Genomic DNA, 27881 nt, shown 5'->3' on the forward strand with positions numbered 1-27881 from the left:
ATAAGCAATATATGACCATGGGAGCCCACAGACAACTTCGTAGACATGACAAAATTATGCTCCCTCAATCTCCCAAGCTTATTTTATTCACCATCTCTCCCTTCTTCCTCCCCAGGTATGAACGCCACACCCATTCGAGGGCCATGTTAGGTATTCATTCAAGATTTGAACCGAAGGGCAAGGACTCAAAGAGGTAGTTGTAGCTGCCAGAATTCAAGGAAGTCGGTGCGGTTGATATATTGCGAGAAAGAGTGACTAGACAGTACGCAGCACTTGGTTTGCTGGTCTTCAATTCGGCCTGGATGTAGTATGTTGGATTTTCTTTTTTTGGATTTCAAGCCAAAGCACCGCCCCAGGCCACAGTATAACAGCTTTGGGAGAGAATATGACGTAGATCGAAAGTAACGTAATTGAAAAAAATATGTAAAAGAAGAAGATAACGAACCCCGACTCTGGTCGGTTGAGTCCTAGGAAGACTGGCGACGGGCGAGAAAGAGAAGCATGGGCTCGTTGGAGGCAGTGGCCCAGCCTACTGGAAGTCAGACTCGTCGATATCTGCCATAGCCTCCGCAAAGGCATCGGCAGAGCGCTTGACTTCGCTGCCGGCTTCGACAGCCCGCTTGATCTTGTTGCAGGGCTGACCAGGCAGGACACACCATCTCTGAAGGGTCTCAGGAGAGGCGTCTGCAATGGCTTCAGCCAAAGCATCGGCAGAGCGCTTGACTTCTCCACTAGCATCAGCCGCACGCTTGATCATGTTGCATGGCTGGCCAGGGAGATGACACCATCTCTGCAGGGCAGCAGCCTGCACAGTGGTAGCAGCAAGAGCGGCAAGGACAATAGAGACGAGCTTCATCTTTGCAGGAACGTGAGGGGGTTTTTGTTTTCTGAAAGTCAGATAAATTTGAACTTGAGGGAATGCTGTTTGAGCTTTGGCTTGACAGTTTGTATTTCTCCGAGACTGCCAAACACGAAGAACCAGAGCCTTTATATAGGTTGCTAGTAGAACACAGAAACCCTGGGTCAAGTCTGCCTTGCCATGCATCAATGGAATATATCGCTATTGAAGCGGGTCCAGAGCCCGAGCAAGGAAAGAGAAAGTACTAGGGAGCAACAACATCCTCCTGAATAAAGCACCAATTGACCAGGAGAGGCAACACATCAGTCAATAAAGTAGATACAGGGTACATTCCCATGTATTGAATGGCAAGGCAAGAGAAATGCGCCAGAGGTTCAATTGACATTGCCACCAATAGAGACAAAATATTGGAATATGACTATTCGTTTGGTGTTAGCTACCGGCTTCAATAAGGAATAGAAAGGAAGTAGAAGACTTTATAGTAAGGTCGAGAGGGACGGGGAAAGAGAGAGACCCAGTGGTCCGAATCAGAGATCTTTCTTTATCCATCGTCCACGATGCTCTCTACAACCTCATATTTAGTAAGGTCGCAGGCTTTCCAAAACTGGGTGTCAATAACACTCAGGCCTAATGAGATGGTCAAAATATCAAATTTCCCTTGTTCTGCCAATAAGACAAAGTATGGCCAGGTTCAGCTATCAATAAGCTATTGAGTACTTTGACCTTGATGAACATGGGGTGGTTGTGAACAAAGCACCCGCTCTACTTCCGCAAATCGGATGTTTTGAGACCCTCGACGAGGACCGGCATGTGGCGGGTCAGCCGTGGTTGCTGGCTGTTTCTTAATTATTACGTACTTTCTTGGGACGTTTCCCTTTTGACATGAACAGAGAAAAGCAAGAATAAGATCATGTGGTCGTACATCCGTTCTCCCTTGTGAGAAATGTACAGTAGGTCAGAGGATCCTTGTACGTATAATAGACTGGAACCATTGAGTCGAAATGCTGGTCGGGGCGGTGATAGAGAGATAAGATCGGCCCGCGTGAGTAGTAAGTAAGTTTTGGTTGTCCGACATGTTCTTGAGTGGATGCCGAGACGATCCGCCGTTTTTTCCGGTGTCTCGTGCATCGCTGGCTTTAGGTCTTTTCTCGCCGTCTCCGGTTCCGTCTTTGTCTTTCCTCCCTCCTCCCTCTCTCTCTTTTTGCTCTCCCGTCCGCACGTTTTTGGGTCCCCTCTCCTCTCCTCCTCCTTTTCGGTTCGTTCAATCTTATTGTCCCTTTTTCTCGACCCCTTTGTCCATCAAAATGTTCTCTCTGCGGACGGCGCAACCCGCGCAGGTAAGTGGATGGTTCCTTGCTTTTTGACCGATCAATTCCTTTGTCCGACCCGACTTCGCTCGAATCCTTGCCCTTACTTCCCTCCCACCGCCGTCCGCTACATCCTTTCGCCCGGCTGAATTAAAGAGGAACGCCGGGGCGCACTTGGAATACGAACTCTCATATACTTTACTCAATTGCCTTTTCGTTGACGATCTACGTTTTTGGTTGTTTCCGATTCCCTCTAACGCGGTTATGCTTGGCAGTCTTTGCTCCGTCGCGTTGCGGCGCCGACTTCCTTCCGTTCCTCCATCCCGGCAAGATGTGCGTCAACCTTCTTAATCGCGTGCAATACCGTCCTGCTAGAGACATAATGGTTTATTGACTCTATAACCCCAGCCTTTGCTAGCGTTCAGTCCGATATCTTCAAGCCCACCAAGTATGGCGGCAAATACACCGTCACTCTCATCCCAGGTACCTACACCCGCCTCTTCCTTAACTTGATCAGTCTGCTGATGCCTCGGTGATTCGCTTTCATAAAGGTGACGGAATCGGTGCCGAGGTTGCTGAGTCGGTCAAGACTATCTTCAAGGCCGACAATGTTCCCATCGAGTGGGAGCAGGTAGATGTTAGCGGTGTTGACACCGGTAACAAGCACTCGGAAGAACTTTTCAAGGAGTCCATTGCTTCTCTGCGCCGTAACAAGCTGGGTCTGAAGGGTATCCTCTTCACCCCAGTTGAGCGCTCCGGCCACCAGTCGTTCAACGTTGCTCTCCGTCAGGAGCTGGATATTTTCGCCTCGATCGTCCTCATTAAGAACATCCCCGGCTACAAGACCCGTCACGAGAATGTTGATCTTTGCATTATCCGTGAGAACACCGAAGGTGAATACTCTGGTCTCGAACACCAGTCCGTGCAGGGTGTTGTGGAGTCCCTGAAGATTATCACTCGCGCCAAATCCGAGCGCATTGCCAAGTTTGCCTTTGGTTTCGCTCTTGCCAACAACCGCAAGAAGGTTACTTGCATCCACAAGGCCAACATCATGAAGCTTGCGGATGGCCTTTTCCGCAGCACCTTCCACAAGGTCGCCGAGAACTACCCGACTTTGGAGGTTAACGACATGATCGTCGACAACGCCTCCATGCAGGCTGTTTCTCGCCCTCAGCAGTTCGACGTTATGGTTATGCCCAACCTGTACGGTGGCATTCTCTCCAACATTGGGTCTGCCCTGGTGGGTGGACCTGGTGTTGTCCCTGGTTGCAACATGGGCCGTGACGTTGCTGTGTTCGAGCCAGGCTGCCGTCACGTTGGTCTTGACATCAAGGGCAAGGACCAGGCGAACCCTAGCGCTATGATCCTTTCTGGATCTATGCTTCTGCGCCACCTGGGATTGGACGACCATGCCAACCGTATCTCCAAGGCCGTCTATGATGTGATCGGTGAGGGGTGAGTTTCAGACTTTCATTTCCAAAAATTCCCAGCTTTGTTCAGAGCTGTCGCTAATGCGTAATTCCCTAGTAAAACGAGGACCCGCGACATGGGCGGACAGGCTACCACCCACGAGTTCACCAGGGCAGTCCTGGACAAGATGGAGGCTGCTCTGTAAATTATTACCCACTTGAAAACCGACCTCCCACCTTGCATGTGGTACCTGCTACAATTATGATGATGAGAGCTTGTATAGGCCAGTGAAATGTTTTTATTTCTATCTGTAGACCAACTCTGGCCTTTCTGACTGTCTCTATAATTTGTACCCCCATTCACTCCATCTGACACAACGACGCGCGGCGTCGGACACATGATTGTGTGCTATTGGGCGCGTAAAACTGTACACAAACGTTTGAATTTGAAAGCGTGTCTCTTCAACATCCGGACTGCTTAGCAAAGATTCCAGTAGACCAACGACAACTGAGGAATCCAGTGTTCAGTAGATACGAACTCCAGCGGCCTGACATTGGCGGGGATGCCAGCTCCCTTGGGATAGTCTTGGCTTGCCCAGAGGCAAAGAAACGGCGCAAAGAAACCTCCAAAGGGGAGAAAACTCAAGTGGTATGCAAACGTGAAAATTATAGCCGCGCACCGGTTGCCGAGCCCTACTCTAGCTCTCCAGCAAAGGCCGACACCGGAACGCTGGATCCTTTTCAGTGGTAATTGACCGGCACAGGGAAATTCGCCTATGATAGAACGATCTGTACCGGGGTGAGGATGTGACCGGGGATTTATAATAAGGGCATAGTGAGCGCGCTGTACAAGAGAAATCAGAAAGCGGGACGTCGTTTTCTGCCGGTATATTTCGAATTCGCCTTCACAACCTTGCCTTTCCGGGTCATCTGTTCCTTTTTTCGTAGAATCCAGGCCTTGTCGCCCTTCCGGGATGATGCTTGTTTGCCACGCTCCATAGCCCTTTTCCGGGCGTCCAAGACATCCACGTCGTTCATGCCATCAACAACACCGGTGATGTCACCTTGTAATCCACCTCCTCCAACGGTGAGCACGAGGTAGAGTTTGCTGTTCTTAGTACCCGGGTCATCCTCCAGTATACCAGCTCCAAAGCCGGCCTTCATGGCAGCCCCACTGATCATGCTCCGCTGAGCGTCGTTCTTTGGATAAAATTGGCAAACTGCGCGACCACCACGCCGCAGGCTAGCATAGAGGCCCTCGAAGAAGCGACGAAGACGGTACTCCGGGCTAACATCACTAGACTCCGCATTGCAGAGCCATTGGATAGCACTGATGCTAATGGCTGCATCGAAACTTCCTGGCCGGAACGGTACTCCTTGCCCGATGTCAGCCAGGAAGAGATCGCCATCGACACCGCGCTGGAGGGCAACATCGAGCATGCTAGGTGAGATGTCCATGCCGATCCAGGTATGCGGGCCTCCGTCTTCGGGTGCCACCTGGGAAAGAATCTCGCCGGAGAGACCAGAGCCGCAGCCAAGATCAAGGATCAAAGAAGGTGTCTTCAGGTCTAGGAGGTCGAGTGCCCGATGGGTCATGTCGGACTGAATGTTACGGATACGAGACGAGGTGGTATATTTTCGGGACTCATTATCATCATAGAATAGATCCGGAGGCCTTGGATAGTAGCACCGTGTTAGTGATGAATGGGCTACTGAATTTCCTCGTAATCCACCAAGGGGTCACCTACAAGACATCTTCAGGACGCGACATGTTTGCGATCAAGTCCCTAAGTGTTTCGGGCGGTTAGAGAAGCAGAGCGATGTTGAGGATTGAGAGAGAGGGGAAAGTCATTCATACCTCTCACTATTTTATTTTTTTTTTTCGGGGGGAACCTACTTTCGTCGGGCGGAGTGTAGCCGCGGGGGCTTGGCATGCGGTGCGGTGGTTGCACTTTTTTATAGCCTGAGGCACCGAGGACGGTCCAGATCGGCCAACTGATTGCTCTTGTTACATCTTGCCAACTATCCGATGCTTGATGTTACTACGCCCGTGCCTATCTATTTGAACCGGTCCGCAGCGCCCTCGCCCTCGACTTCTACATAATGTGGATTCTACCCTTGGTAGGGTATTTGGGGGTTATTGTAGGGTTCGCTTTCCTTACGTTAGCGATAGGTACGATATGCCCGCAATGCGCGCGATGATGATGACGATTGGTCTTGCTCTCGGGTCACCATAGACAATAGAACGAGATGCCGAGCTCACATGGCTTGTGATGCTATTTGTATTCATCAGACTGACCTGTCTCTAGCCTCCGGCCTTTACTACCTCTCGGAGCTTGTGGAGGAGCATACAGTTCTCGCCCGTCGGCTGTTGTACCGGCTGATATACAGTATCATCGCCGTTCAGATCCTTCTTTACTTATTTGACCGATTTCCCTTCTCCTTGACCGTCCTCAGTATCGGCTCGCATATCGTATATGCCAGCAATCTCCGCCGATTCCCCATAGTCAAGCTGTCCGACCCTCTCTTCATCCTATCATGCGGGCTCGTCGGGTTGAATCATTGGCTTTGGTTTCGCCACTTTTCACAGCCATTGCCTTCATCGCGTGGCGCTAGCAGCTGGCGCCAACCATATCAGGTTAACGTGGAGGATATGCCAACCTTCACAGAGGTTGCGTCTTATTTTGGACTCTGTGTCTGGCTGGTTCCATTCGCGCTCTTCGTCAGCCTCAGCGCGGGCGATAATGTCTTGCCTACCATGGGCTCCGAGTATGCCACAGGCGACCGTGTGCCTACTTCGGGGTTCACCCCGGGTACATTTGCGTCCGACGGAAAGTCCAAGAACAAGGGAATGGCCAAGGCCCTGGTGGATGGCGTGCGGGACTGGGTTAAAGATAACGGGGAATTGATGGGTTTCTGGAAGGGTGAACGGGCAAAAGGCTTTTAGGCACGAGATTATCTTCTGCTCTAGGCCTTTGTACTAACATCATCTTGTCGGATACCCTTGGCGTTCTGCTCTCGGATCAATTTCCTACGGGCTCTCAGTGAATGGCTGGAGGGAAAGCCTTCATGAGGTACCCACTAGCAGTTACCTGTTCTGGTGGAGTTGTCTTATTTATACTAGCTATATAGGCTAAAGAAACAAACCAATGTAGATCCGCAGTTCTCAAAGTGTAGCATATGCATAGGCCAAAACCAAAGGACAAAATCATAAGGCGTGAGGGTATATTGTTAGGCATGCCTCCTTCCAGTAGGGTTCACGGTGTGTACAATCCAATAATAAGTATCAGAGTGTGCTGCGTGTCAACTCCGGACTGCAACAGGCAAGGACAGGGAAGATAATTAGAAACAGAGGATACTCCAGTATTATTAGTAGTATTAAGAGTACCCCGTAGTCCTCGGCTAATTGTAGCAGAAGTACAATGTGGTCGTTTCACATTCGTTTGGATCGTCGAGCTCGGTCGTGACAAAGGAGCCATACTGCAACATATTTGAAAGTCTCAATGACAACAGGCGAACCTTGGCGCGGGGAAGGGAGATATGTAAAGAAACAAGAAACAGTAAGTAAGCTTGAGGCTAAAAGGAATTCATGATAACACAACGCTTAATATGACGTAAGAGTCCATTGGAGCACGCCATAATCGTAATTATTCACATACAAGCTGCGTCAAACTTTGAAGAGTCAGCGGATGATATTGATTGGTAAGCTTGAGGAAGAACCCATACCGTTTTCACCATGGAGAGATGCAGGAAAGTCCTGATTGTTGACTTCCATGAACAAGAGAGAGCTCTCCCTCCTCTTCGCCTTAGCCGAACGAGAGTTGTCAATATTCGGCGACAACATCCTGTTCAAGGACGGCGAGCTTGAATGGCCAATGGTATATTCATCCGGCCCACTTCCAGTAGAACGTTCATGACTGTTGGATACAGAGCCTTTACTATTCTGCAGGTAAAAGCCATCCATGCCGCCTGAGTGTTCACCGAATGTAGTCTGACCATAACCTGGCGTGGATGCCTCCGGAGCAACCTGACGAATGGGGTACCGGAATTCTTCATGGGAAGGAGAATAACTGACATCCGGCTCCAACGTTTCAGCAGGAGTCTTGAGCACCCCATCGAAGATGTCCTCGAAGTCGGTGAGGAACATTGAGAAGACGGGCGCTGGGATGTTCAAGGTAGGAGCAAAGACAATACCAACATTTCTGATAGTCATCTTATTGACATCAGAGTTGTTTACAATAACAATCAAGAACTGGACCAACGCTCGCAGCAAGGCCAGGTTTGGCTGAGGGAGTCGGTGAACAAGGTGATTGAAAGCGGCGATCTTCTTTTGTTTCTCATAAAGTTCTATAAAGGTGTGTTAGTGATAGAATAAACCGTACAATGTGAGTACTTACCGAGTACACGCAAGAACTCTAGATGAAGTTCGCGGGTCAAAACCGTGGTGGGAAGTTCACGTAGGTATTGTTTGAAAAGGGAGGCGACGGCATGTACATCATGATACTGGTCATCTGCGAGAAAGTCCACATCGCCTTCAGTATTGAACCTCTCCTTTAGTGCCTTGACAACAAGATTCGACCCGCTCAAACGGAAGATTCCTTCCTCTGACTCAGCACCTCTAGCTCTGAGATATTCTATGCAACGATATACAACCGCAGGTAAATCAGCATCTACTCCTTGTGGTGCGCAAAACTGTACGGCTTCAGCCAAGGGCAAGCCAAACACTGGCCGGACGAACTCTCGCTTCTCAATATTGTTCTGCACGGGAGCCAGCGAAGAATCATGGCAAGCCTGGAGCTGAGTAGCAAGGTCAACAGACGACCTTGTGCGGAAACCCCAAATACTGCGTTTCTTTTCCTTAACGCTCGTAGCTGCTTTGTTGCCCCAAGCTCCCGCGTCCTGGATTATAGCTCCATTGGTAGGGCCGGAGATGAGCCTAGATGAAGACTGCCCATGGTCTGGACCGGAATCTGCAGTATCGACTGAAGGTCCTGTAGAGGCTATCGGGGACTTGGGGATCTGTCGATCAAACGATGGCCCAAGGACAGGTGGCTCGGCAGGAACAGCATCATCGTAACTGAAGCCCTGAACTGCAGCATCAGCGCCTTCAGTGTCTGGATTGTCGATTCCTTTGTCTGTCTTCTTTCCGCCATTTGAGAATAGTTTCGGTTTGGCAGCAAAACTAGTCTGCTGCTTTGAGGTTGCTGATGGTAGCGACCTTGCAGGACTATTGAGGCCATCGTTCTCTGACTGACCATCAACATATTCAAGAAGTGCGTCCACCCAGGTATCTCTTTCTTCGTCACTCTCAGCACACAGAACATGGCGAACAAGAGCTGACGAGTCCTTGCGCTTGGGCTCCAAAATGAGGAAAGCATGGCGATACTGGTTGTCGGAGTCCTCCTCGGTGTGGGACGGTGAGTTGTTCCGACCGCCTGCATTCTGCGATTGCTTGCCGATTTGCGCGTTGTACAGTTTGATCGTACCAAGATGAGGACCGCCTGGAGATTCGAAATACTTTAGCTCGGGGCTATGCAAGACGAAATATCGTGCTTTCCAGCCGCCGAAGTTCTTTCCTCGTTTTGTTAGATACCCCTCCTTCCTCGGTTTACCATCTGGTCCACGTAAGATTTCGGCACCAGCTTGGTGATTACCTTTCAGTAGACTCATCTCATCATCTCGGGGTTCAATGGCATCTGATGTAAGGAATTGACATATGACCAACGCCGCCTTGTCGTCCATCGGGGTATCAAGGAGAGCTTCAAAGTAGGCATTCAACGCGGCACGTCTAGTGTCAACTTTGGCGGGAGAATGTCCGCTAAAAATGGACCGTTCAGGCAACTTTCCTCCAAAAGACGACAATTGTCGCATCTGTTGATCGAGTTGAGGAAGAGCAGCGATAACCTTTTCAGTGCGCCAAAGCTCCATGTTTTCGGATCTTGAAAATATGCCCAACGTGAATACAGGTTCTTCCTCCGATTGCCTAGAAGCCATATAACTATTTCTGGACGGCCGAAGTCGTGATGACGAAACCTTGACATGTATTGAAGGGAGGGCATTTGGTGGCAGCAGGAGGTTTGGATATTCATCCGATACAAGACCTTGATATATTCCGTTATTCCTCACGACTGGTTCTTGTGGGCTGTCAATCTTAACTGCCGCATCGATTGATGGAATAGGCCGATTGTGAGCATCGACTGACATGGAAGAATATGCAGAACTGCTTGGAATTAAATTAGAAGGGGTCCCTGTGGAAAAAGGATTCTGATGCTGGCCAGTGCGCGGCGACAGTGCCAATCCGGAAAGGTTACTCTCAGACGACATGGGCAAAGACGATAGAGCACCAGGAATTTCCCTGGGTAAGCGCGGCAACGGAGAACCCAGCGGGCGGTCCTCGGGCCTTGGGCTGACTGGCAAACCGGGACTCTTTGGAATACTGATGCTAGGAAGGTCGCCAAGTGGTCCATTATGTCTCGTACGGGGACTGGACGCGGATGATCCTGAATGGTCAATTGAAGGCTGTGCTTGTCGCGGGTTTGACAGCGATTCCACAGCCGCCAAACTATGTGAATTGCTTCCTTGGCTTCCAGGGTCCTGTAGGGTCTCTTGGTCTCTGTTGAGAGCTGCCTCGCGTTCTCGATCGTCATCATCTCTCGTCCTTCTCCTCCCGCGCTCCATTGGCAACTCATCCGCAGCCAATATATCCTCATACTCAGAGTCAGAGTCATATATATCAGGTTCTGTTGATGTATCTTTCTGGGAAAGATTCAAGGGAGCAGGCGGAGGTTTCCGGACCGGAGGGGGCACATCCTGCTGCTTATCCTGCCCTGGTGCAGTGCTATCGACGGGAGATCTTGAACCACTCGAAGAGGTTGGACTCGCTGTCGACAATTCTCGCCGTGTATATACTAGTGATTGATTGCTTTGCGTTTCGGCTTGCCGATCATCATGAATAGTGGAATTGCTCACGGTACGCTCCTTGCCTGGGTGTGATGGCAACTGGCCTACACCGAGGCCTTGTAGCGAAGCCGAATTAGGCGAATCTTGTTTCTCGACAGCGGCGGACTGTATAAGAGTAAAGCCCTGACCCAGATTGTCGGAGTCTATACTGTCCGAATGCCCACCGCGATTGTGCGCCTGGCTTTTTCGGGCAGGTCCATGGCTGGTCAACGTGCCGCTGCTTTCGCTGTCTCGTGATCGCAGTTTCGAGTCAATAGTGGATGGTAAAGGCGGCGGGGAACTCTGCAACTCTTTAACCTTTTTCCTGTAGCGTTCCTTCTCTTTCAAAGCACGTTCGAGATCTTTATTCAAGCCTAGAATGAGTGTACGCTGCTTATCAACCAATCGCCAGAGCTGCGAATTTTGAGAGGCCGCATGATGCTTTTCCTTCAGGAGGTGTATAATCACAGCCTCAGCTGACCCAGCAGTCGCTATCAAATTTCCGATGTCGGCCTGACTTAGCGCATTGGCATCGAACGAAGACTTGTGTGTTTGAGAAGCGGAAGAAATCGACGAGATGGCCGAATCAATGGAGGAGGTCCGGGGCATCATACGCTGACCCGGACGATTTCCGGAGGGCGATTGAAGAGAATTGGCTGGTGAGGTGGGAGAAGACATCCTGGAACCTGTCTGATCTGGTATCTGCTGCGCCCGATTATCACTCATTTTATCATTCATATCATACTGCTTGAGACTATCCCAAGTGTCTCTCACGACCGCTTCCGATCCGCTGGATGTCTGTGAATGGGTATCCGAGGAAGGAGTCTGAATTGTCGCATATGCTGTATGATTTGTCGTATAGTTGCTCTTGAACATGGAAGGATTACTGAATGACTTCGGAGATAGCGGAGTCTGCGATGGACTGGCGCTGACTTGTCGGGGCGATGGGAAGTGTACGTTCGTTTGAAGAGGAGATGGCGTAGGTTTGCGGGGGGAAGCAATGGCAGCCCCAGAACGCAAAGCCTGTCCGTCAGAACGTGGGCCCAGATAGTCGCGAGGAATCAAATCGCTAGGTAATGGCAATGGCGAGTGCACCGTGCTTTGGTGCTTGGTTGTAGGTAACGTGGGAAGGGGTGCAGGTAGCTGGTTGATGGTGGTATTGTCGCTACCTTGCCGCCGAGGCTGCGACATGGCTTGTTTAGGAGTCGGAGCTCACTCCACGCATGGGAGGGAGGCGCGGAACCAAACAACGATTGGACGCTAAACGCGGACGGTTCGACTGGGGGGTTTCAGCACCAGCGGGCCAGGGGGGGCCAGAGCCAACGGTTCGACGGTTCTTAGATTGAGGGAACCACAAACATACCTTCCGCACATGCGAGTCTTCGCCGTGAGGACAACACCGAGAACTGACGGCATCGGGTGATTCCCTGGGAATGTCGGGCTGGTTAAGGGAAGATGTTGGAAGAAGTTCGGTGAGTACGGCGACTCATGATTTACTGAGACTAGTTGCAAGATCTAAGCCGAGTGGGGAAGGGGCCAGGGGAACAGGGGAAAATGAAGAAGGAAAAAAAGGGGGAGGGGACAGCAGAGCATAAGCAGGAAGGATCCTCCCTTCTTTCAATGAGAATGCAATTTGAGCCGAGAATACTGGTGCAGGGAGGAGAGCTTGTAGGTTTCTATGAGGGTGAGAGCGAGGCAGAAGATTAGTAGTATCTCTTACTGTGGTGAGGAGATGACAGCCACCCTTCAGTATCCAGACTTGCAGACAGAGTAAACAGTCTTGCTGCATTTACAGATGCTTGGTTAAAACGGCTATGCTTTGCTAGAACAAGTGATTGGTTCAAATTTCCCCAGTGACATACCCTTTCGAGATAGGCGCAGAAAAAGCATATGCCGCTAGTGGTCCTGCATGAAAAAGTAAAGCCCACTTTTGAGAGAAGGCCTCAAGGGCACCATACTTGTTGGGTTTGCTTAGCTGCCCCGTCCATCATGCCCCGCCGCTGAAAACGAGAAACCGAGAATAGCGTCAGAAATGGTGGACAACCCACGTCAGATGAGAAGAGAGGCATATAATAGGAACATGAAAACGCCAGAACACCCTGTCTAATGCAGCCCCCTTGAGGCAAAGTAAAACAAAATTCGAGGATTGGGTAAAGATGAGATCGCTTTTCCCCCCTTCCAACGCCTATATCCTGGTGAAACCAAATTATCCAGCTTAAACTCCCAGACACCCGTATGGTACAACTATACAATGCTATGCTATATTTCCGGCCATGCCCATAAAAATGGCCTGGGCAGCTAGTTGGAGTGACCAGAAGCCAACTTTCTTGAAACGACGCTTCCGAGCTTGCTCATCAACCACATCTCGTGCAAACGCATCGTATACCTGTCCAACATTAGTATGTATCATAGGTCACCGGGGCAGAGACAGGAGCTTACCGCTGCCGAAAGATCATCCATCAAGCCGCTATCCCAAGTGGTCCAACTGCCATCAAAATCTCCGAGGCGTTTGACGAGGCGACAGTTCACTGGAATGAATGTACGCCTTGAATTAATATAGGCAACAATGGGTCTAATAAGCGCATTGTTGATATATGATAGGTCACGTGTGAAAAGAGGAACAACGGCCCTGACATTGTTCAAGTGGAGGCGGAGATCGGTGACTAGGAATCGCCGGTCATCTTCGGCAGCAGTTTCTTCTGACGAATTTATGTGGGACGTGGTCGACTCAAGGTCCAGGTTAGACGAGACTGTCGCTTCTAGCCGATCATAGAATCCGGCCATAACCTTCGCAAGGCTTTCATCATTCTCTGCGGGAAACATGATGTCGGAAACGATGTCGACCGTTCCTTCATGTATCCAAGAAAACGGCCCCTGGACTCCCCGATTTAGATGATCAATATTTAGACCATCAATACGAATCCTGCTATGCTTCTTCCATGGACTCGGTTTACCATCTTCTTCACCTCCATTTTCCAGCTGTGCCCCGGTAAAGCCATGAGTTTGTCGAGGGTGGATGGTGAACAATGAGTTATCGTATGACCCCGACATCATATTGGCGGACATAAAGTCATAGAATAGCCACTGTTTTCTCAATTGAGGCAAATCACATGAAAAGATGCTGACAGGGAAGGGTCTGAAGTTGTCTGGCTGGTACACAGTAACCAAGACATCGCTCATCTTAAAAGAATCAATCTCGAAATCACCAGGATTGTGCTCGTGTCGATAAAATTTGGGATCAAGATCGTCATCCGACCAGTGAACATATCTGCGGTCGACTACCCCGCGAATGCCCCGTACCTCAACGTCACGAAGAAGTCCTTTACCGTTGATCCACTTCGTGAATGACAAGGTAACATTGACCGTTTCGATCGACACATCGAATTGTGTGTAGTTGGTGTCCTCTTCATCTGACACGGGCCGCTGCTCGGGCAGTTCAGGGTTGGTTTGCTCCCCGAGGGCGGCGGCGGCGACAGCGGCAGCGGTTTTCGAAGAGCCCTTACTTACATGCCCCGTTCCTTGTCCTGGTCGCCTGGAGACAAAGACGTTCTTGAAAGTGATCACGCCATCTTTCCATTTCGGAACAATCGCAGACTCGAAGACGACCTTTACACCGGAAGACTTGGTGAGATAATTGCCGATCCAACCAGCCAATGTTTCTATAGAGATTAGCATCGGATTAATGTCGATGAGAACCACTTCGGGCCTACCTTGGGCGAACACGGTATTAATCGCAATGATAAGCAATGAGAAGAAAGTGGTAGTACCCAAGACTACCCAAACCACATGTCCCAAGAGCACCCATGAGAAGAGAGCGGTTATTTCATCCAGATTGAAAGGCCTGACACTTCGTATAGAGAACCACTTGAACCGGACCTTAAGTCGTGACCAGAACCCATTAGCTGCAGCCAACAATTCTTCTTTCGTGGGCCGGTGCAAGTGCGGTATATGTGGCAATCGGTCCCTGAGATGGCGGTTTATTTGCCCTTTTTGATTAAGCTCAGGTAGCTGCGGCTCGGAGATCTGACTTTTATCTTTGATGGATGTCTCGGAACCTTTACTGAGCCTGTCAGGATGATGGCGGCCGTCATTATGATTTTTGGAATCCTTCCGTAACTCGGTCGTTCTCCGATCATCTGGGCTCGTATGAAAATCACGCGTAATCGTAAGCCAGGAGACAATACCCAAGCCTTTTCTTCCCGGTGTAAAGATCCTATGCGGTATCAAACCCTTTAAAGGGATGGCGTATCTTGCCCTGGCTGCAGTGTGATCGGAGGCGCCATGTACAAAGCCCACGGTAGCAAATCCTCTGATAGGTCGAGTCGGTTGTCGTGAAAGTGAGCTATATCCTTTCGCAATATGCAAATTGCAAAAGCCAGCACTGAGGTCTTCTGTGTTTGTTTTATATGATAGGCACGACACGCGCCTTTCTCGCAATCCATATCCAAATATTGATTCCGTTGTTCCCCATAAGTTGGTGTACAACCTGCGCCCGAGATAGCCAGACATGATTGCCGTCACATGCTGGACAATCTGGGAAGGCAGGTAAGCAGTAGAGAATCCTCTCTGGTATTGAGCAGAAAGCTGCAAAACAAGCCAGGTTATTAGATGTATAGCAGGGATGACAGGTGCATGCGTCTCAAATCACCGGGCAGAAGCACGGTGCTATCTAACCAGGCGGACCGCGAATAAATTTCCATGAAATCATCCCGCCTCAAACAGGAGCGGGTCCTGTTTGTAATGTTTGCATCGAAAATTCACAAATTCACACTATAACCACACATCTTTTCCATAGACCGTAAAATCTGTGATAACGGACTCCGACTCTGATTTGCAGCCTAAACCGTCGAGTATTCAGATCCCACTCACAGAAACATGCCTGCACCCACAGCTTTACGGCAAAATGCCGAAGTAGAAATGACAGAGACGCTTGCTGCGCCTACTATGTCAGGTCAGTCCCCGCCAACGCTTTACGGGAACCCGACCGGGTGGCCATTCTAACGTCTTCCAGAGCAAGATGAGGAAATCTTGATCGACGCCCAAACGTCGGCAGATCAGGTTACTGCAGGACTCGCGCCTGAGATCGAGCCCACTCAAGACAGCGATATGCGTATCGACGAAGAGGGACGGCCCCTCTTCACGCCAGCCAAAGACACTAGCAGGGTATATCGAGTTGAAAGCAGGAAGGTTCCTGTACCACCGCATAGGATGACTCCATTGAAGGCTAGCTGGGCACGCATCTATCCCCCGCTTGTCGAACACCTCAAACTTCAAGTGCGCATGAACATCAAGAATCGAGCTGTGGAACTACGTACGTCACGATTCACGACCGATACGGAAGCCCTGCAGAAGGGCGAGGATTTCGTCAAAGCTTTTACTCTTGGATTCGATGTCGACGACGCTATCGCACTTCTCAGGTTGGATGATCTTTACATACGTTCATTTGAGATTCGGGATATCAAAGCCCTCAACGGAGAGCACCTTAGTCGTGCAATTGGACGTTGTGCTGGTAAAGATGGGCGAACAAAGTTTGCGATAGAGAACGCTACTCGGACAAGAATTGTCATTGCAGACCAGAAGATTCACCTGCTAGGCGCAGTGAAGAATGTCGACTGTGCCCAACAGGCCATTGTTAGCTTGATTCTTGGCAGTCCACCGGTCAGTAACCTTGTGCCGACCCTGTCAATTGTCGTCTCAGATGATGCAACAGCTGCTAACTCCTCAATAGGGCAAAGTGTATGGGAACCTTCGTAAGGTGGCTTCTCGCATGAAGGAGCGTTTTTAGGGGAAAAAAAAGAACCAACCGTCAGCATCATGGGAACTACGGTCTCTGTCTCTACCAGAGTTTTGTTTCTATTCTCTTTCTTTTTATGACATGGTATCGGCGTTAGGGGTTGTGGCATATGATCTGGATAGAGTATAATGGATATGACGACACAGAAACGAGGGAAGGAATACTCCACTGGATATTTTATCTATTCATATTCAGAAAATTATCGCAAGAGTATAACACTAAACTAGGCTGGTGAAGCATTGATTAGAATGGGCCCCGGTATGCCTAATCCTTCTTCAACGGATAATAAATCTCCTCGATCCCACTCCTGGTAATAACCATCATCTGCAAGCCATCTCCGACCTCAATATGTCTTTCGACGGCGCTAGTGAATGCATCTCGCACCAGCTGCTCAACAGTATCTCTTGGTAGTGGCTCCGCTTTCTTGGGCTCAAGGGCATGCCCTTCCCCGCTACCCGGAATATATTGGTTTTTGAAGTTGACCTGGTTGTCCAGGAACGGCATGATCAGACTTGCTGCAGACCCTGCAGCCCTGCATTGCTCTCTCTCGTACGAGCCAACCGGATCGTAGCTGTACAAGGCACCCTTACCATCCTCGTCCAAGCCCGCTAAGATAGCATGCACATAGTAGGGAAAGAACCGTTTCTGGTAAAGAATTGTTGACAAGCGCTGGGCACAGGCTCTCACGGACATGGGCTTTCCGTGTTGGTATTTGTACATCTTCACCACTGCATCTAGTCGCTCTTTGAGGGCCTGGCCATCTGCTGCGAAACCCACGACTGACAAGACGATGTTGGCACCTTCGCCAGACTCGTCATCACCGCCAATTTTGAACACCTTGGGAACATAACGAGAGTTAATGTTGTATCCTGCAACGGATCGAGTATCTCCAGCCAGGATCGCGAAATCGGAGCCAGTAATGCCTAAGGTAGAGCCGCCGTTATCCGTATAACTGCCGTTGTAAGTTAGCTCCATACCTATGATACAGTGAAGACAGTGATGCATACGGATAGAAAGAGTGCTCTCTGTGGGGAGCACTGTTCGCATTGGAGAAGGAGTATCCGATGGCCTCGCTAAGAGGGTTGCCGGCAAGAGTCGTCATTCTTCGTAGAGTTCGAATGCGTAGATAGTATCAATTAGGATGAAGCGATGAAGCTTTTGCTATACTCTGGTCGTCTAATGACTGTGGATGTAGCGGAGGGTGTTCGTTATGTAGGTAGTTGTAGAGGTGAATAGTAGTAGGACCTCTAGCTGAGCTGTTGCTGAGCATCTGACGCGGTGTTGTAGCTGCCTTCTGCTTATATAATCACGCACAGCTTCCGTCATGGTCTGGGAGCAATTGTTACCGCGGAGTGAACTGCTGTCTCCAGGTTATCTAAAGAATTAGCGTTGTCTTATTTGAGTCTAATGTCCAACTCCTACGCCTCCTCATAATTCATATTCTCACACGGGCGCTTTATCTTTGAAGCTTAATTGGCTTATCCGAAACCCGGAACGCACCAGGAACTGACGCCCAGTTATAATGCTTGGCTTAGGAGCGTATGAAAGCAGCAGTGACGAAGAGGTGGAAAATAATTTGCCCTCAGTACATTCGAAGGTAATTGGAGCATTATGCTGTGTTATCGGCGTTTACTAATATGAACCCGGCAGAAGATCGCAAGCCAGCAAGCGCAGCCACAGGAAGTGACAAAAGCTACAGGTGATTGGAGATATAACCTACTTGTCTCTGAACCTAGTAGGACTTATTTAACATGTTACCAAAGCAGAAACCGCCAATGAAGCCACACCATCGAAAGATATACCTGTTCCAAACACAGACAGGCCTGTTCTTGGGCCGACGCATGAAGGCTCACAAAATCCGCAAGAGCAACCAGCCGAACATTCACAAGTCTTCTCAGCGGACCGAACATTAATCCATGACCTAACACTTCCTCCGATACCAAATCTAGACATCCCACCATCTCCCCCTGGCTCTCCTAACTCTGCAGCAAATGCCAAATTCGCACACTTCTTGACCCTAAAGAAACAGGGCATGCATTTTAACGAGAAGCTCGCCGGGTCTACATCCCTCAAAAACCCCAGTTTACTGAAGAAGATGATGGACCATGCCGGCATTGATGAACAAGCACAATATCACACATCTTTACCACCTGAAATATGGAACATCAGCGATCTGCCAAGTTGGGGGTATAAAGAGGAGCTGCTAAAAGCGCAAAGGGAAATTCAGAATAGGGCTGAAGAAAAGAAGTCCGCAGGACAAAGGGATGCGATCAACTTTGTGCCTGCCACGCCTAGCGAGTTCTCCCGTGCAGGCCCTATTCCTAGCTCAAGGCCGAAACAAAGGTAATATACGATGGATAGTTCAGAGTGCAAGTATCACTGTCAATGACGGCTGGGACAGTATGACCAGGCGTACAATGCTTGGGAAGCAAAGAAAGGCCCTCCGATCCCAAAGCCTATGATAGGAGGCCACTTTGTGAAAGGAAAGTTATCTGCTGATGATAGACTTTCTCTCACGAAATGACTATATAACGTCTATTTCTAGGGTCAAATAACCGAAAACGTAGCAATAGTGAGATACCCGTCATCGTGCAGGGACGACTCTTTCTTACTGTAGTAGTAGGAAGGACTCTGTCATCTTTAAAGGGGCCAATCTCCAAAAATCCCTTCCTCCGCCCCTCAAAAAGGCACCTCATCCAATTAGTTGGAATCTGGAAATAAGTAAGACGCAAGTAAAATATCTATGAGCATTTCACATTGCTTTTGTAGGGACTATTGTTAGGCTATACTTGGCAGTATCTAATTTTCGCTAAGCGCGTGTGTTGGCCTCCGATAGGCGCGGCGGGAGGTGATAGCATTGCTCACGTAACATGAGCTCCGTCAGCTCTACTGCCTACCGACCCGACCCCAGAACAGCGTCGATATCATCACAAGCTACTATTTCCTTCTCAAGCATCACTTTGAACTTCCACATCAAAACCACATTTTCCGGTATACACAGTGAAAATACATACAATCATCCATTCTAATATCGTTCCAATCGCCCATCATGAATCACTTTCCCGAAGCTTGGGGTCGCGTAAGAGCATCATCGCATCAGATTAATGATGTCGCTAACAAAAGTGCTGAAAGCCTAGGGATGACGTTTACGGACCCTACAACGCCTCATACCTCCAGACAACTGGCCCGAAAACCCACACTCAGTCACCTGCTGTGACTGGTACGTCGGTAGTGGCAGTCAAGTTCAACGGCGGAGTTGCCATTGCTGCCGATAACCTAGGTATAGCTGAGAATCATTTTGGAGACTAAAGTCACACTTTCGCTGACGGCCAATCTTTCATATAGCATCATACGGGTCCCTTGCCCGCTTCACCGACGTGAAACGACTTCGCAAGTTTGGCGATTCTGCCATCATCGGATTCAGTGGTGACGTTTCGGATATGCAGTATATTGACCGACTACTGGAGTCCATCGACATCAGAGAGAATTACTCTACCCACGGAAACACGTTGAACGCCAAGAATCTTCATACTTATTTGTCGAAAGTCTTCTACAAGCGCCGTTCTGAGTTCAACCCCCTCTGGAACCACGTCTTGGTGGCCGGGTTCGATGGAGACAAGAAGCCATTCCTCAGCTCAGCGGATCTGCTGGGGACCACCTTCTCGGCTCCGCATCTCGCGACCGGCTTTGGTGCCCATCTTGCCGTCCCAATCCTTCGCCGGCTGTTCCCAGAGGAAAGGCCTATTGAGTCAATCACCAAGGATGAGGCCGTGGCGGCGCTAAGGGAATGTATCAAGGTTCTCTGGTACCGTGATGCGCGGAGTCTGGACAAGTACTCCTTAGCTGTGATTACTGAGGAGGGGGTTGAGATCCAGGAGGACCAGCAAGTTGAAGCCCAGAGCTGGGCATTCGCCGAGACCATCAAGGGATATGGGGCTCAGGTCAACTAGGATATGGCTTTGATTACATGCTTGTGCCACTTGAGTAATAGAACAAATCCAACAAAGTACGTATGGTGAAGTCACTGCGAACGTGTCTTGGTTGTAGGGCGCTATATATATGAAGATGCACAAATTAGTAGTCGTAATGGTTGGTGGTCGGGATGCCACATCGTTCAAGGGACTCCTGACGGTCCTTGTTACACCCGATAAGCCCTGCGCCACCTGTTCCTTTTATTATTGATTCAGAGCTTCGAAGAGGGCTTGTCGAAGACAACGCGATTCAGGCATGATCCGACACCCTCAAGAGAAACCTCGACTAAATCACCATCCTTGAGCCAGAGCGCCGGCTTTCGACCCATACCAACACCTTGGGGTCTGAAGAAGTCAGCCTTGTGCATGGTAGTTAAGTGCGAAAGGAGCGAATAAGCGCTAACTTACGTTCCTGTAAAGATTACATCCCCGGGCAACAAGGTGGTACCCTGAGATAAGAACGACACTGTCTTGGCCACATTGAAGATCATATCCTTGGTGGATGATGATTGGACCGTCTGGCCATTCAGTTTTGTCGAGATCTGCAAGTTGTTGGGATCACGGATTAGCTTCGAAGATACAATACCTGGTCCAAAGGGCGCCCATCCGTCGAAGCCCTTGCCCAGCCCCCATTGCCCTCCACCATGCTTCAACTGCCATTCACGATGAGAGACATCGTTTCCAACGGCATAACCCAAAACATAGTCCAGAGCCTGGCTCTCGGGCACATTCTTAGCTTCCTTGCCAATAACGACAACCAATTCACACTCATAGTCTAGACCCTCACCCTGCTGGGCCATGCGGGATACTGGGACGTCATCTGTAGGCCCCGTAACAGAGGTGACCGGCTTGTAGAAGAGAACTGGAAATTTGGGCAAGGGTAGGTTTGACTCTATGGCGTGTTGTTCATAATTGAGTCCCAGACAACGCACGGTCCCAATGTCCTTTCTTGCCAATGGCGCCAGGAGCATTTTGATGTCAGCAATCTGGTCTGTGACTTGGTGCTGTCCGAAAATGTCGCCTCGGATAACCCGTGCTCTCGTGGCTTGGGCAATGTCGCTCACGCCTGCTGACAATAGGGCGTCTCCATAATAAGTCTGGCCGTCCTTGGCCAAGAAACGAACCAGACGCTGTGCCATGAGACACATTATCAGTTCTTGAAAGAAGGAGTGGGCCAATGGAAAGGATATGGACTCACGGAAAAGGTGGCCATATCGATCAAAGGTGCTAATAGTAGTAGATACTGATGACACCCGGTGTATATAGTAGTAGTCGGATAAAGTATGTCAAGAGTAAATGAAGTTTAGTAGTATGATGAATAGCAGCTGGAGTCTAACTAGGAGGTGATATAAATCTGTATTCCAAGACCAAGAGTGAGTTTGGTCTGACGAAGCTCCCACCAGCACTTCTTATGCCGATAGCTGACTACGTAGTTACTAATGTTAGTACGGGAAATAGTTAGATAACGAAGAGGGGGTTTTCTCCAGCTCCTCGGCTCCAGGATTCTCGGCCGGAAGGGGAAAGCAGCTCGGCTACTACGTATGGGGTAAGCGGATCGGCAGCCCCCGGGGAAAAAGCCGAACAAGCTACCAGTAAGCATGCTCTGCATTTCCGAACTTCTGAACTCTTCAGTCCGGTGATGCAGCTATACCACTACTAGCACTCGGGATTTCCTCCAGTTTGCAACGACTATATAGATCCAATGGCTCGGCTGTCAGGTCTCCAAAGACAGGTGCTGTCTCTGTATCGGACATGCTTGAGAGAAGCCAGGAAGAAACCCATTGTAAGCAAACACCTCGTCGCGCTGTCAAAGTTTTGTTTCACTGGCTAGCCAACGAACTTGGGCTGATTAGTTCTGCTACTTCATATACGGTAACTAGGAGACGAGAGAGAATTTCAGAGCATATGCTAGGTGCGTTCCTTAGTCGGGGCTCTTAATCGAAGAAATTGGTCTCCTGGCATGCTCGCTCTACAGTGTGCTAATCTCGAAACAGGGCGGAATTTCGGAAGAACTCCTCTGTTAGCAAGAAGGATTTCGGTGCGATAGAGTATCTACTACGGAAGGGGCAGAGGCAGCTTGAGATGTACTCATCCCCCGGGATTCGCAATATTCGGTGATTTCAATATCCTGTCGCTTGCGGGGCCGCCCCAGAAATTCAAAAAACGAACCCTCCTCCTTTGGATGTAGGTGAATGGCCCAGTAAACGAATTATAGCATGGCTTTTTGCTCCCTATGATGCAACTTTTGAAAGCTCACTTCCTAGGGATGAACTCGTATGTCACGTGATTGCGGAAGATTCGCGCGGGTTCTCGAACCGTAAGCCGCTTATCTTATCGGGTCGGTGACGGAAGGCTCCAGATGCATCTGGTGTCATCTCGCTCCATCGCTGTCGCCTCCAGCATCTGCCAGAACGCTCGGCTCGCTTCTGTATGACAGAGAAAGTTGGATGATGGCGTTTTCTAGAAATCCTCTGGTCAGGAATATAAGGATGGGATTTAACCAGCCTAACATGTTTGTCTGTACTCAGAATCAATCCAATCTCATCACAAGATAAATCAGAGACATTCATATCCTCTTTATCAACGATCCAAAACCGCAGCTATCTTCTTCCAAGATCATTAGCTTCCATCAAACACCCTTGACATTCTCAAAAAAACCACAAACAATGGCTTACTTCCCTCGATTTGCCGGTGACTTCGCACCCTTGTTCCAACTTCTGGACGATTATGATGTCCACCGGTCTAGCCGCCCCAAGAACAGGAAGGCCACACCCGTCCGCTCATTCACTCCGAAATTCGATGTCTATGAGGTGAACAACGTATATCACTTGGAAGGCGAACTTCCTGGGGCCGAGCCGAGCAACATTGAAATCGAATTCTCTGATCCACACACTCTGGTCATCAAAGGTCGCGTGGAGAAGAATGAAGTGGGCACCCCTCAGACAGCGGGTCAAACATCGCCGACAAAGTCACACCAGCCGACAGTTGAGGATGACGATGAAGACGAAGACAACAAATCAACCAAGTCCTCGGATAGCCACCCCACGCAGCTGGTCTCACAGAAACAAACCGAGCCAACCTCCAAGTACTGGGTTTCCGAACGCCAGACTGGCGAATTCTACCGCACATTCACCTTCCCGACTAGAGTGCATCAAGATGCAGTCAAGGCCAACCTGACAAATGGAATCTTGTCGCTACAGATCCCGAAGGAGCCTGCCCCTCAGGTCAAGAAGATCCGCCTCGAGTAAAGCGATCGATAATTATCGTCTCGGATTTTTCTTAGCATCGGTTTCCACTCTGCGACATTTTCTGTTTTCTTCTTGACTTACCTACCATGGCCATACGATCTTCTGCCAGTTCACGCAATGATATGAATGTTTCTGCACCTGCATTATGATGGGGTTCTGTGGGCCAGGAGTACATTGGAATGATTGTTCATTTTCTGCATGTATTATACTAAGTTATCATGCGATGACATATAATGAATATTGAAATTTTCTTACATATGCTCCTCGTAGAATACGAGTATGAACGAAAGATACCGACTGACAGCATCATCACCTACGACAGAGATTTCGTAGACATGTCCGATTTATCATCTTGGTCTCTACTTACTGTAGATACTATTACCTAAGTATGTTTATTACCACGGCCAGTACTATCACTAATTGAGTTTGCAAGCGCTTACCATCCTAATTACTAGACACCTCGCACAATAATCCAGCGAAAGCACATCATTTATGCACGAGGCATACATAAGTATGTACCGAAGGCATCAGATATCAGATCCATAGGTCAAAATGGCAATGGCATACCACTAAATCCCACGAACTAGTCTTTCCGTAACTTTAAATTGAAAGTACCCTGGACAATACTCCGTAACTATGCAAAACTGCAGTCAACAAAAAACAAAAACCTACATATTACAAGTAATGTGAGATAAGACCGAAGAAAAGAAGGTTTTAACCCTTGCGTTGAGCGTAATCCCAAGCACATGTGGTTGCTTCAAGTATTTTGCTTCAATATTATGCATGCAAGATGCAAGCTCCCCACCCGTGGGTACGATGGGATGAGAATCATTGCGGGCGGGCAGGTCTGCGGCTCCACGATTTACACAGTAGTTAACAGTAGTTACTCCATACTAGATAGATAGTTAATTTGGGGGGAAACTTTGTGTGTACGATTAGCTAATATGTACTACACGTAACTAGTTAGCTGCTGGAATTCTCTTCTTAAAACTAAGTTCTCAGATAACTCACTAGTGGCATGTTTGTCAGTCACGGTCTGGATACATCTATCAGATGTGTAACATCTTCTTTGGAACTGCTTGCTTACAAGTAAGAAGATAGCTACTTACCTACTCCCTGTATGCACATGCAGCTTTCGATCGGGTTGGGTTCGACATATGCCAGGTGGTCTCGGTCGTTTGGGCGTCGTTCCGCCTTGGATTACGCGCTTGATTGTAAGCATGCCCGATCCTTTGGATCACAAGGTAAGACTAACCAGCCTAGCTAACTGGGTATGAATGCACGGACACCGCCAGATCTTACTTGACCCAGTCCTCATCAATTGATGATGGAGAAGGGGTCTCACCGCTACATTTGGTGTTTCGGACTGTTGGGCTAGATGGCAGCTTATTGCGGCTATGTAATACTACTTGGCGCTGATGAATTGTTCACACGATACAGGAAGCCCGCAAAGCGGGGATAGATTGATGAGTATACGTCGCTTTTTCTCCTTGTCCACTCCAAGATATGTACAAGCGGAGGGAAGGATCCAATATAGTTAATAAATCAAATGTCAAACAGTAAACACGAACAAAAAAATGGAAACGCCTAGACTTTCCCGCGCCAGTCGAACTCTGATATAGTACTATATAAATGAAGCACAAACAATCATCCAGGTTACCAAATGGGTATTTGCAGAGCAGTAAAAACGAATGAACAGAAGAACCAAGACCAAGTTGGCGCCGTAAAGGAGATATCCGCCCGTTAGACTTCAAAGTGGAAACCCCGGCACCGAAGCACAAGACTAATCGGAAAAGAAACATTTCGAAAGGGAAAGGGAATGGTGGCATATCATGCAGGTGGAAGGATGCTGCCAAATAGTGACGCACAAGTGAATGAGAAAGCTGGAAAAAGCCATTGCATCAACGAAAGATAGTTGGTGAAGCGGCCTTGTAAAGATCTGGATGTTTAGCATGCCTCGTCAGCCTCTTCCGCTGACTTTCAATACTTCGGCTCCTAGTTCTTCCTCTGAACTGTCCAGATACCGGTCTCCCCGTATCCAAGCCTTTCACGCTCTCTGGGACTGGCACGTGAAGTGAATCAATATTCGGCATTGGTAGCCACGCAGTGCTCATCGTGCTGCTGCTACCCGGCACGTCGTGCTCCGTCACTGTAGTCATGGGCTGTTTCCAGCTTTTCTCCGATGAAGCTAAGAATGCTCCGACATGCTCCCATTGGGGGTATTGATGAGGTATGGCATCTGCAGAGGCAACTGACAGGCTAGGAGAGGCATTATCGAGGCTCCTCAATTGGTGGCAATATTGAGAGTAGGGCATTGTATGCCGATATTCCGGAGGAGTCGCGAATGAACTGCTCCTTAGGCGCGGTTTGGGGGGCATCGGTCGGAGGTCATGACACATTGACCATCTGTGGGACGGCCAGCCATAGCTGTCAATTCTGGGCCTTGCCCATGGACCCTGAAGGCTTGAATGACGGTGTACCGAGGGCTCGTGGCCAAGTTCTGGGCTATTCCTGGCATCCAAAAGCCCGCGGTCCCTTGAATTACCATTGAATGTAAATCTGCGGGCCACTGCAGGTTGGTGTGTGGATGTGCGAGAATCAGTCGATCGTCTAGTAGAACGAACGGAGGCTGCGGAACTATATCCGCTGTCAACCGTTCCATGAGCACCTTGGAGTTCTCGGTGCCCGTGGTCTCGGAAGGAACGTTCAAGCTGGCGGACAAACCATTTCTCCTCATCAGCGACAGAGATACCTTCATCTTCTGTTTCACTACCACGAAGTTTGTACGGTGTTGAGGTTGCTGGAGATCTCTCGAAAGAAAATGGACTTGCAGGGTGATCGTCAGGCTTTTCCACTTCAGTAGGTGGAATCTGTAACTTTGGAACACGGGCAGTATCGCTACTTGGAACCGGAGCATAGTCTTGGATGTTTGAGATATCAAAGCTGGTTAGATCAACCTTTTCAAGTGCGCTGTCCCGGACGATCTCAGCTTTCCGGGCTTGCTCAATTGCACTCTCAGAGGCATAATCCTGAATGTTCGATAGATCAAAGCTGGTTAGATCCACTTCATGTCCGCTGTCTTGCACAATCTCAGCATTGTGGGATTGCTCGTCTGCACGTTCAGAAGCTGACTGCAGCTTCTGATCCATATGGCATGGCACCTGGTGGGTATAGGGTTGGGGCTGTCCCGGCTTCGTATCATGCGTGTGAATGCCAGTAGGTTCAGGATTCGGGCTGTTGGGACGGTTCAATCGAGTCCTGTCACTGGGGCATGGAGATGCAGAACCATTTACCACACGCAATGATCCTAACTTGAGAGCCCCTAAATGAGTATATTCGAACTCATTGGGTGTTGCTGGACGGACCCGGGTAACCGGACTAGGTGGTCCAGCAGCATCTTCGTAACCGGATGGTAACGGCCTTGGAAATGCAGATGTCTCGTTGAAATAGTTGAGTGACATCGTGGGTTCCCGTACAACTGGTGATGACAATCTTCGGGCTGTATCTCTTGCTGGCCTTCTTGTTGCGATCCCGGGCCGTGTTAGCAGCGATCGTCGACGGATGAGAGAAAATCCTTGGCTGTCTACCCTAAATAGTGTATTAGAAGACGTTGCCTCTTCGATTGTACTATGATGCATAGTACTTTGCGCCCTCTGAGGTGTAGTATGCGCAGAATACGCCCGTCTTGGTCGCGGTGGCCGTGCCATCAATGGTTGTGGTCGGCTTGGGAGAGTTGTTGCCTGAAAGCTATTGTGTCTGGAAGAACGGCGAGAGACTTGACCGCTCATAACGGGGTCTGGCATAGGGACGGTAGGAACGTGCGAGTACAGACTAAGATCATCTGGCTCTTTAACCATAGACTGGCATTTTCGGGCCCTGCTGAGAGTGGGCCATGGCTCCCCAGGTCGATAGGAGGCAGATGGAAGAGACTGCGACCTCCTTGTGCATACATCGGGCTCAGGGGCCTGGAGGGAGATGGAAGTTCCGGTCCAAGGGTCTTGCCAAGCAGTACAAGCAGGGCATTCTATAGGAGAGCTGGTGCCGGAAGTTTGACGAGATGCGCGGAAGCTGTTTGAAGCTAGCGTTGCCCTATTCGGAGGCGGTTTTGAAAGCCGATTGGTGCGGCGACGCTTTTCTTTGCTCTGTACTGAAAGGTAGCCTCCCATGGCTTCCTTCTTGAGTGAAAACCGGAGTGAAGGTTTCAGAAGAATCTGATCTTCTCACCTAAAGGTGCGAGGCCGACATGGGCAGGCCGCAACGTCAGACAATTCAACAAATGGCGTCCAGTGGCTGATAAACAAGTTCACTTCAGGGTTTAATCCGGTAATGCCATAACAGTGGTCAATCCTGCAGA

At 49.4% G+C, this 27881-nt stretch overlaps 14 protein-coding genes across 14 annotated transcripts; 7 read left to right on the forward strand and 7 right to left on the reverse strand.

Annotated features, from left to right (window-relative positions):
* Nucleotides 1-529: 529 nt before the first annotated feature.
* Nucleotides 530-856, reverse strand: BO85DRAFT_385057 (mating alpha-pheromone PpgA; the record flags this gene model as incomplete). The annotated part of the gene is made up of 1 exon (XM_025656574.1): nucleotides 530-856. The coding sequence occupies one exon, from the start codon at nucleotides 854-856 to the stop codon at nucleotides 530-532; it is 327 nt and encodes a 108-aa protein (XP_025509860.1).
* Nucleotides 857-2041: 1185 nt separating this feature from the next.
* BO85DRAFT_454385 (isocitrate dehydrogenase (NAD(+)) IDH1) lies at nucleotides 2042-4041 on the forward strand. The gene is made up of 5 exons (XM_025661275.1): nucleotides 2042-2196; nucleotides 2442-2499; nucleotides 2575-2649; nucleotides 2718-3621; nucleotides 3694-4041. The coding sequence occupies exons 1-5, from the start codon at nucleotides 2164-2166 to the stop codon at nucleotides 3779-3781; spliced, it is 1158 nt and encodes a 385-aa protein (XP_025509861.1). The 5' UTR covers nucleotides 2042-2163; the 3' UTR covers nucleotides 3782-4041.
* Nucleotides 4042-4433: 392 nt separating this feature from the next.
* On the reverse strand, nucleotides 4434-5346 carry BO85DRAFT_443595 (18S rRNA methyltransferase BUD23; the record flags this gene model as incomplete). Its single annotated transcript, XM_025658881.1, has 2 exons — nucleotides 4434-5250; nucleotides 5324-5346. 2 exons carry the CDS (start codon nucleotides 5344-5346, stop codon nucleotides 4434-4436), a joined length of 840 nt encoding a protein of 279 aa, XP_025509862.1.
* A 240-nt stretch (nucleotides 5347-5586) lies between these two features.
* BO85DRAFT_408889 (uncharacterized protein) lies at nucleotides 5587-6754 on the forward strand. The gene is made up of 2 exons (XM_025657417.1): nucleotides 5587-5748; nucleotides 5885-6754. The coding sequence occupies exons 1-2, from the start codon at nucleotides 5679-5681 to the stop codon at nucleotides 6520-6522; spliced, it is 708 nt and encodes a 235-aa protein (XP_025509863.1). The 5' UTR covers nucleotides 5587-5678; the 3' UTR covers nucleotides 6523-6754.
* Nucleotides 6755-7140: 386 nt separating this feature from the next.
* BO85DRAFT_213403 (GTPase-activating protein BEM3) lies at nucleotides 7141-11894 on the reverse strand. The gene is made up of 4 exons (XM_025654627.1): nucleotides 11878-11894; nucleotides 7973-11793; nucleotides 7302-7922; nucleotides 7141-7237 (listed from the first exon to the last, which is right to left on the reverse strand). The coding sequence occupies exons 2-4, from the start codon at nucleotides 11703-11705 to the stop codon at nucleotides 7227-7229; spliced, it is 4365 nt and encodes a 1454-aa protein (XP_025509864.1). The 5' UTR covers nucleotides 11706-11793; nucleotides 11878-11894; the 3' UTR covers nucleotides 7141-7226.
* An 874-nt stretch (nucleotides 11895-12768) lies between these two features.
* Nucleotides 12769-15023, reverse strand: BO85DRAFT_385074 (mitochondrial distribution and morphology protein; the record flags this gene model as incomplete). Its single annotated transcript, XM_025656575.1, has 4 exons — nucleotides 12769-12900; nucleotides 12954-14173; nucleotides 14225-14709; nucleotides 14935-15023. The coding sequence occupies 4 exons, from the start codon at nucleotides 15021-15023 to the stop codon at nucleotides 12769-12771; spliced, it is 1926 nt and encodes a 641-aa protein (XP_025509865.1).
* A 277-nt stretch (nucleotides 15024-15300) lies between these two features.
* BO85DRAFT_454392 (pre-rRNA-processing protein PNO1) lies at nucleotides 15301-16600 on the forward strand. The gene is made up of 3 exons (XM_025661276.1): nucleotides 15301-15465; nucleotides 15526-16172; nucleotides 16243-16600. Exons 1-3 carry the CDS (start codon nucleotides 15390-15392, stop codon nucleotides 16297-16299), a joined length of 780 nt encoding a protein of 259 aa, XP_025509866.1. The 5' UTR covers nucleotides 15301-15389; the 3' UTR covers nucleotides 16300-16600.
* Nucleotides 16460-17551, reverse strand: prs3 (proteasome core particle subunit beta 6). Its single transcript, XM_025657418.1, has 2 exons — nucleotides 17316-17551; nucleotides 16460-17260 (listed from the first exon to the last, which is right to left on the reverse strand). Exons 1-2 carry the CDS (start codon nucleotides 17408-17410, stop codon nucleotides 16573-16575), a joined length of 783 nt encoding a protein of 260 aa, XP_025509867.1. The 5' UTR covers nucleotides 17411-17551; the 3' UTR covers nucleotides 16460-16572.
* A 167-nt stretch (nucleotides 17552-17718) lies between these two features.
* On the forward strand, nucleotides 17719-18655 carry BO85DRAFT_473035 (HCNGP domain-containing protein; the record flags this gene model as incomplete). Its single annotated transcript, XM_025662598.1, has 3 exons — nucleotides 17719-17905; nucleotides 17959-18007; nucleotides 18072-18655. Exons 1-3 carry the CDS (start codon nucleotides 17831-17833, stop codon nucleotides 18653-18655), a joined length of 708 nt encoding a protein of 235 aa, XP_025509868.1. The 5' UTR covers nucleotides 17719-17830.
* A 550-nt stretch (nucleotides 18656-19205) lies between these two features.
* On the forward strand, nucleotides 19206-20343 carry pre4 (proteasome core particle subunit beta 7). Its single transcript, XM_025661277.1, has 3 exons — nucleotides 19206-19387; nucleotides 19441-19588; nucleotides 19654-20343. The coding sequence occupies exons 1-3, from the start codon at nucleotides 19358-19360 to the stop codon at nucleotides 20256-20258; spliced, it is 783 nt and encodes a 260-aa protein (XP_025509869.1). The 5' UTR covers nucleotides 19206-19357; the 3' UTR covers nucleotides 20259-20343.
* Nucleotides 20344-20396: 53 nt separating this feature from the next.
* Nucleotides 20397-21492, reverse strand: BO85DRAFT_524749 (fumarylacetoacetate hydrolase family protein; the record flags this gene model as incomplete). Its single annotated transcript, XM_025665436.1, has 3 exons — nucleotides 20397-20624; nucleotides 20688-21409; nucleotides 21478-21492. 3 exons carry the CDS (start codon nucleotides 21490-21492, stop codon nucleotides 20492-20494), a joined length of 870 nt encoding a protein of 289 aa, XP_025509870.1. The 3' UTR covers nucleotides 20397-20491.
* Nucleotides 21493-21831: 339 nt separating this feature from the next.
* On the forward strand, nucleotides 21832-22675 carry BO85DRAFT_408909 (succinate dehydrogenase assembly factor 1). Its single transcript, XM_025657419.1, has 4 exons — nucleotides 21832-22062; nucleotides 22160-22191; nucleotides 22274-22463; nucleotides 22544-22675. The coding sequence occupies exons 1-3, from the start codon at nucleotides 21982-21984 to the stop codon at nucleotides 22395-22397; spliced, it is 237 nt and encodes a 78-aa protein (XP_025509871.1). The 5' UTR covers nucleotides 21832-21981; the 3' UTR covers nucleotides 22398-22463; nucleotides 22544-22675.
* Nucleotides 22544-23783, forward strand: BO85DRAFT_454397 (Hsp20/alpha crystallin family protein). Its single transcript, XM_025661278.1, has one exon. The coding sequence runs from the start codon at nucleotides 22946-22948 to the stop codon at nucleotides 23525-23527; it is 582 nt and encodes a 193-aa protein (XP_025509872.1). The 5' UTR covers nucleotides 22544-22945; the 3' UTR covers nucleotides 23528-23783.
* A 1645-nt stretch (nucleotides 23784-25428) lies between these two features.
* Nucleotides 25429-27693, reverse strand: BO85DRAFT_385109 (uncharacterized protein; the record flags this gene model as incomplete). Its single annotated transcript, XM_025656578.1, has 1 exon — nucleotides 25429-27693. One exon carries the CDS (start codon nucleotides 27691-27693, stop codon nucleotides 25429-25431), a length of 2265 nt encoding a protein of 754 aa, XP_025509873.1.
* Nucleotides 27694-27881: the final 188 nt, after the last annotated feature.

The sequence above is a fragment of the Aspergillus piperis genome (assembly GCF_003184755.1).
Source record: "Aspergillus piperis CBS 112811 unplaced genomic scaffold BO85scaffold_37, whole genome shotgun sequence".
Taxonomy (NCBI): Eukaryota; Fungi; Ascomycota; class Eurotiomycetes; order Eurotiales; family Aspergillaceae; genus Aspergillus; species Aspergillus piperis.

Bases quoted from the DNA above. Each gene is read 5' to 3' on its own strand.
- BO85DRAFT_408889 (XM_025657417.1), top strand. From the start codon at position 5,679: ATGTGGATTCTACCCTTGGTAGGGTATTTGGGGGTTATTGTAGGGTTC. The intron at 5,749-5,884 runs GTACGATATGCC...ACCTGTCTCTAG, and splicing joins TTTCCTTACGTTAGCGATAG to CCTCCGGCCTTTACTACCTC.
- BO85DRAFT_408909 (XM_025657419.1), top strand. From the start codon at position 21,982: ATGGCTCGGCTGTCAGGTCTCCAAAGACAGGTGCTGTCTCTGTATCGG. The intron at 22,063-22,159 runs GTAAGCAAACAC...TACGGTAACTAG, and splicing joins AAGCCAGGAAGAAACCCATT to GAGACGAGAGAGAATTTCAG. The intron at 22,192-22,273 runs GTGCGTTCCTTA...ATCTCGAAACAG, and splicing joins AATTTCAGAGCATATGCTAG to GGCGGAATTTCGGAAGAACT.
- BO85DRAFT_454392 (XM_025661276.1), top strand. From the start codon at position 15,390: ATGCCTGCACCCACAGCTTTACGGCAAAATGCCGAAGTAGAAATGACA. The intron at 15,466-15,525 runs GTCAGTCCCCGC...AACGTCTTCCAG, and splicing joins TGCTGCGCCTACTATGTCAG to AGCAAGATGAGGAAATCTTG. The intron at 16,173-16,242 runs GTCAGTAACCTT...ACTCCTCAATAG, and splicing joins TGATTCTTGGCAGTCCACCG to GGCAAAGTGTATGGGAACCT.
- BO85DRAFT_454397 (XM_025661278.1), top strand. From the start codon at position 22,946: ATGGCTTACTTCCCTCGATTTGCCGGTGACTTCGCACCCTTGTTCCAA.
- BO85DRAFT_213403 (XM_025654627.1), bottom strand. From the start codon at position 11,705: ATGTCGCAGCCTCGGCGGCAAGGTAGCGACAATACCACCATCAACCAG. The intron at 7,923-7,972 runs GTAAGTACTCAC...ACACCTTTATAG, and splicing joins AGAGTTCTTGCGTGTACTCG to AACTTTATGAGAAACAAAAG.
- BO85DRAFT_454385 (XM_025661275.1), top strand. From the start codon at position 2,164: ATGTTCTCTCTGCGGACGGCGCAACCCGCGCAG. The intron at 2,500-2,574 runs GTGCGTCAACCT...CTATAACCCCAG, and splicing joins TTCCTCCATCCCGGCAAGAT to CCTTTGCTAGCGTTCAGTCC. The intron at 3,622-3,693 runs GTGAGTTTCAGA...GTAATTCCCTAG, and splicing joins TATGATGTGATCGGTGAGGG to TAAAACGAGGACCCGCGACA.
- prs3 (XM_025657418.1), bottom strand. From the start codon at position 17,410: ATGACGACTCTTGCCGGCAACCCTCTTAGCGAGGCCATCGGATACTCC. The intron at 17,261-17,315 runs GTATGCATCACT...TTACAACGGCAG, and splicing joins AGAGAGCACTCTTTCTATCC to TTATACGGATAACGGCGGCT.
- pre4 (XM_025661277.1), top strand. From the start codon at position 19,358: ATGAATCACTTTCCCGAAGCTTGGGGTCGC. The intron at 19,388-19,440 runs GTAAGAGCATCA...AAGTGCTGAAAG, and splicing joins TTCCCGAAGCTTGGGGTCGC to CCTAGGGATGACGTTTACGG. The intron at 19,589-19,653 runs GTATAGCTGAGA...TCTTTCATATAG, and splicing joins CATTGCTGCCGATAACCTAG to CATCATACGGGTCCCTTGCC.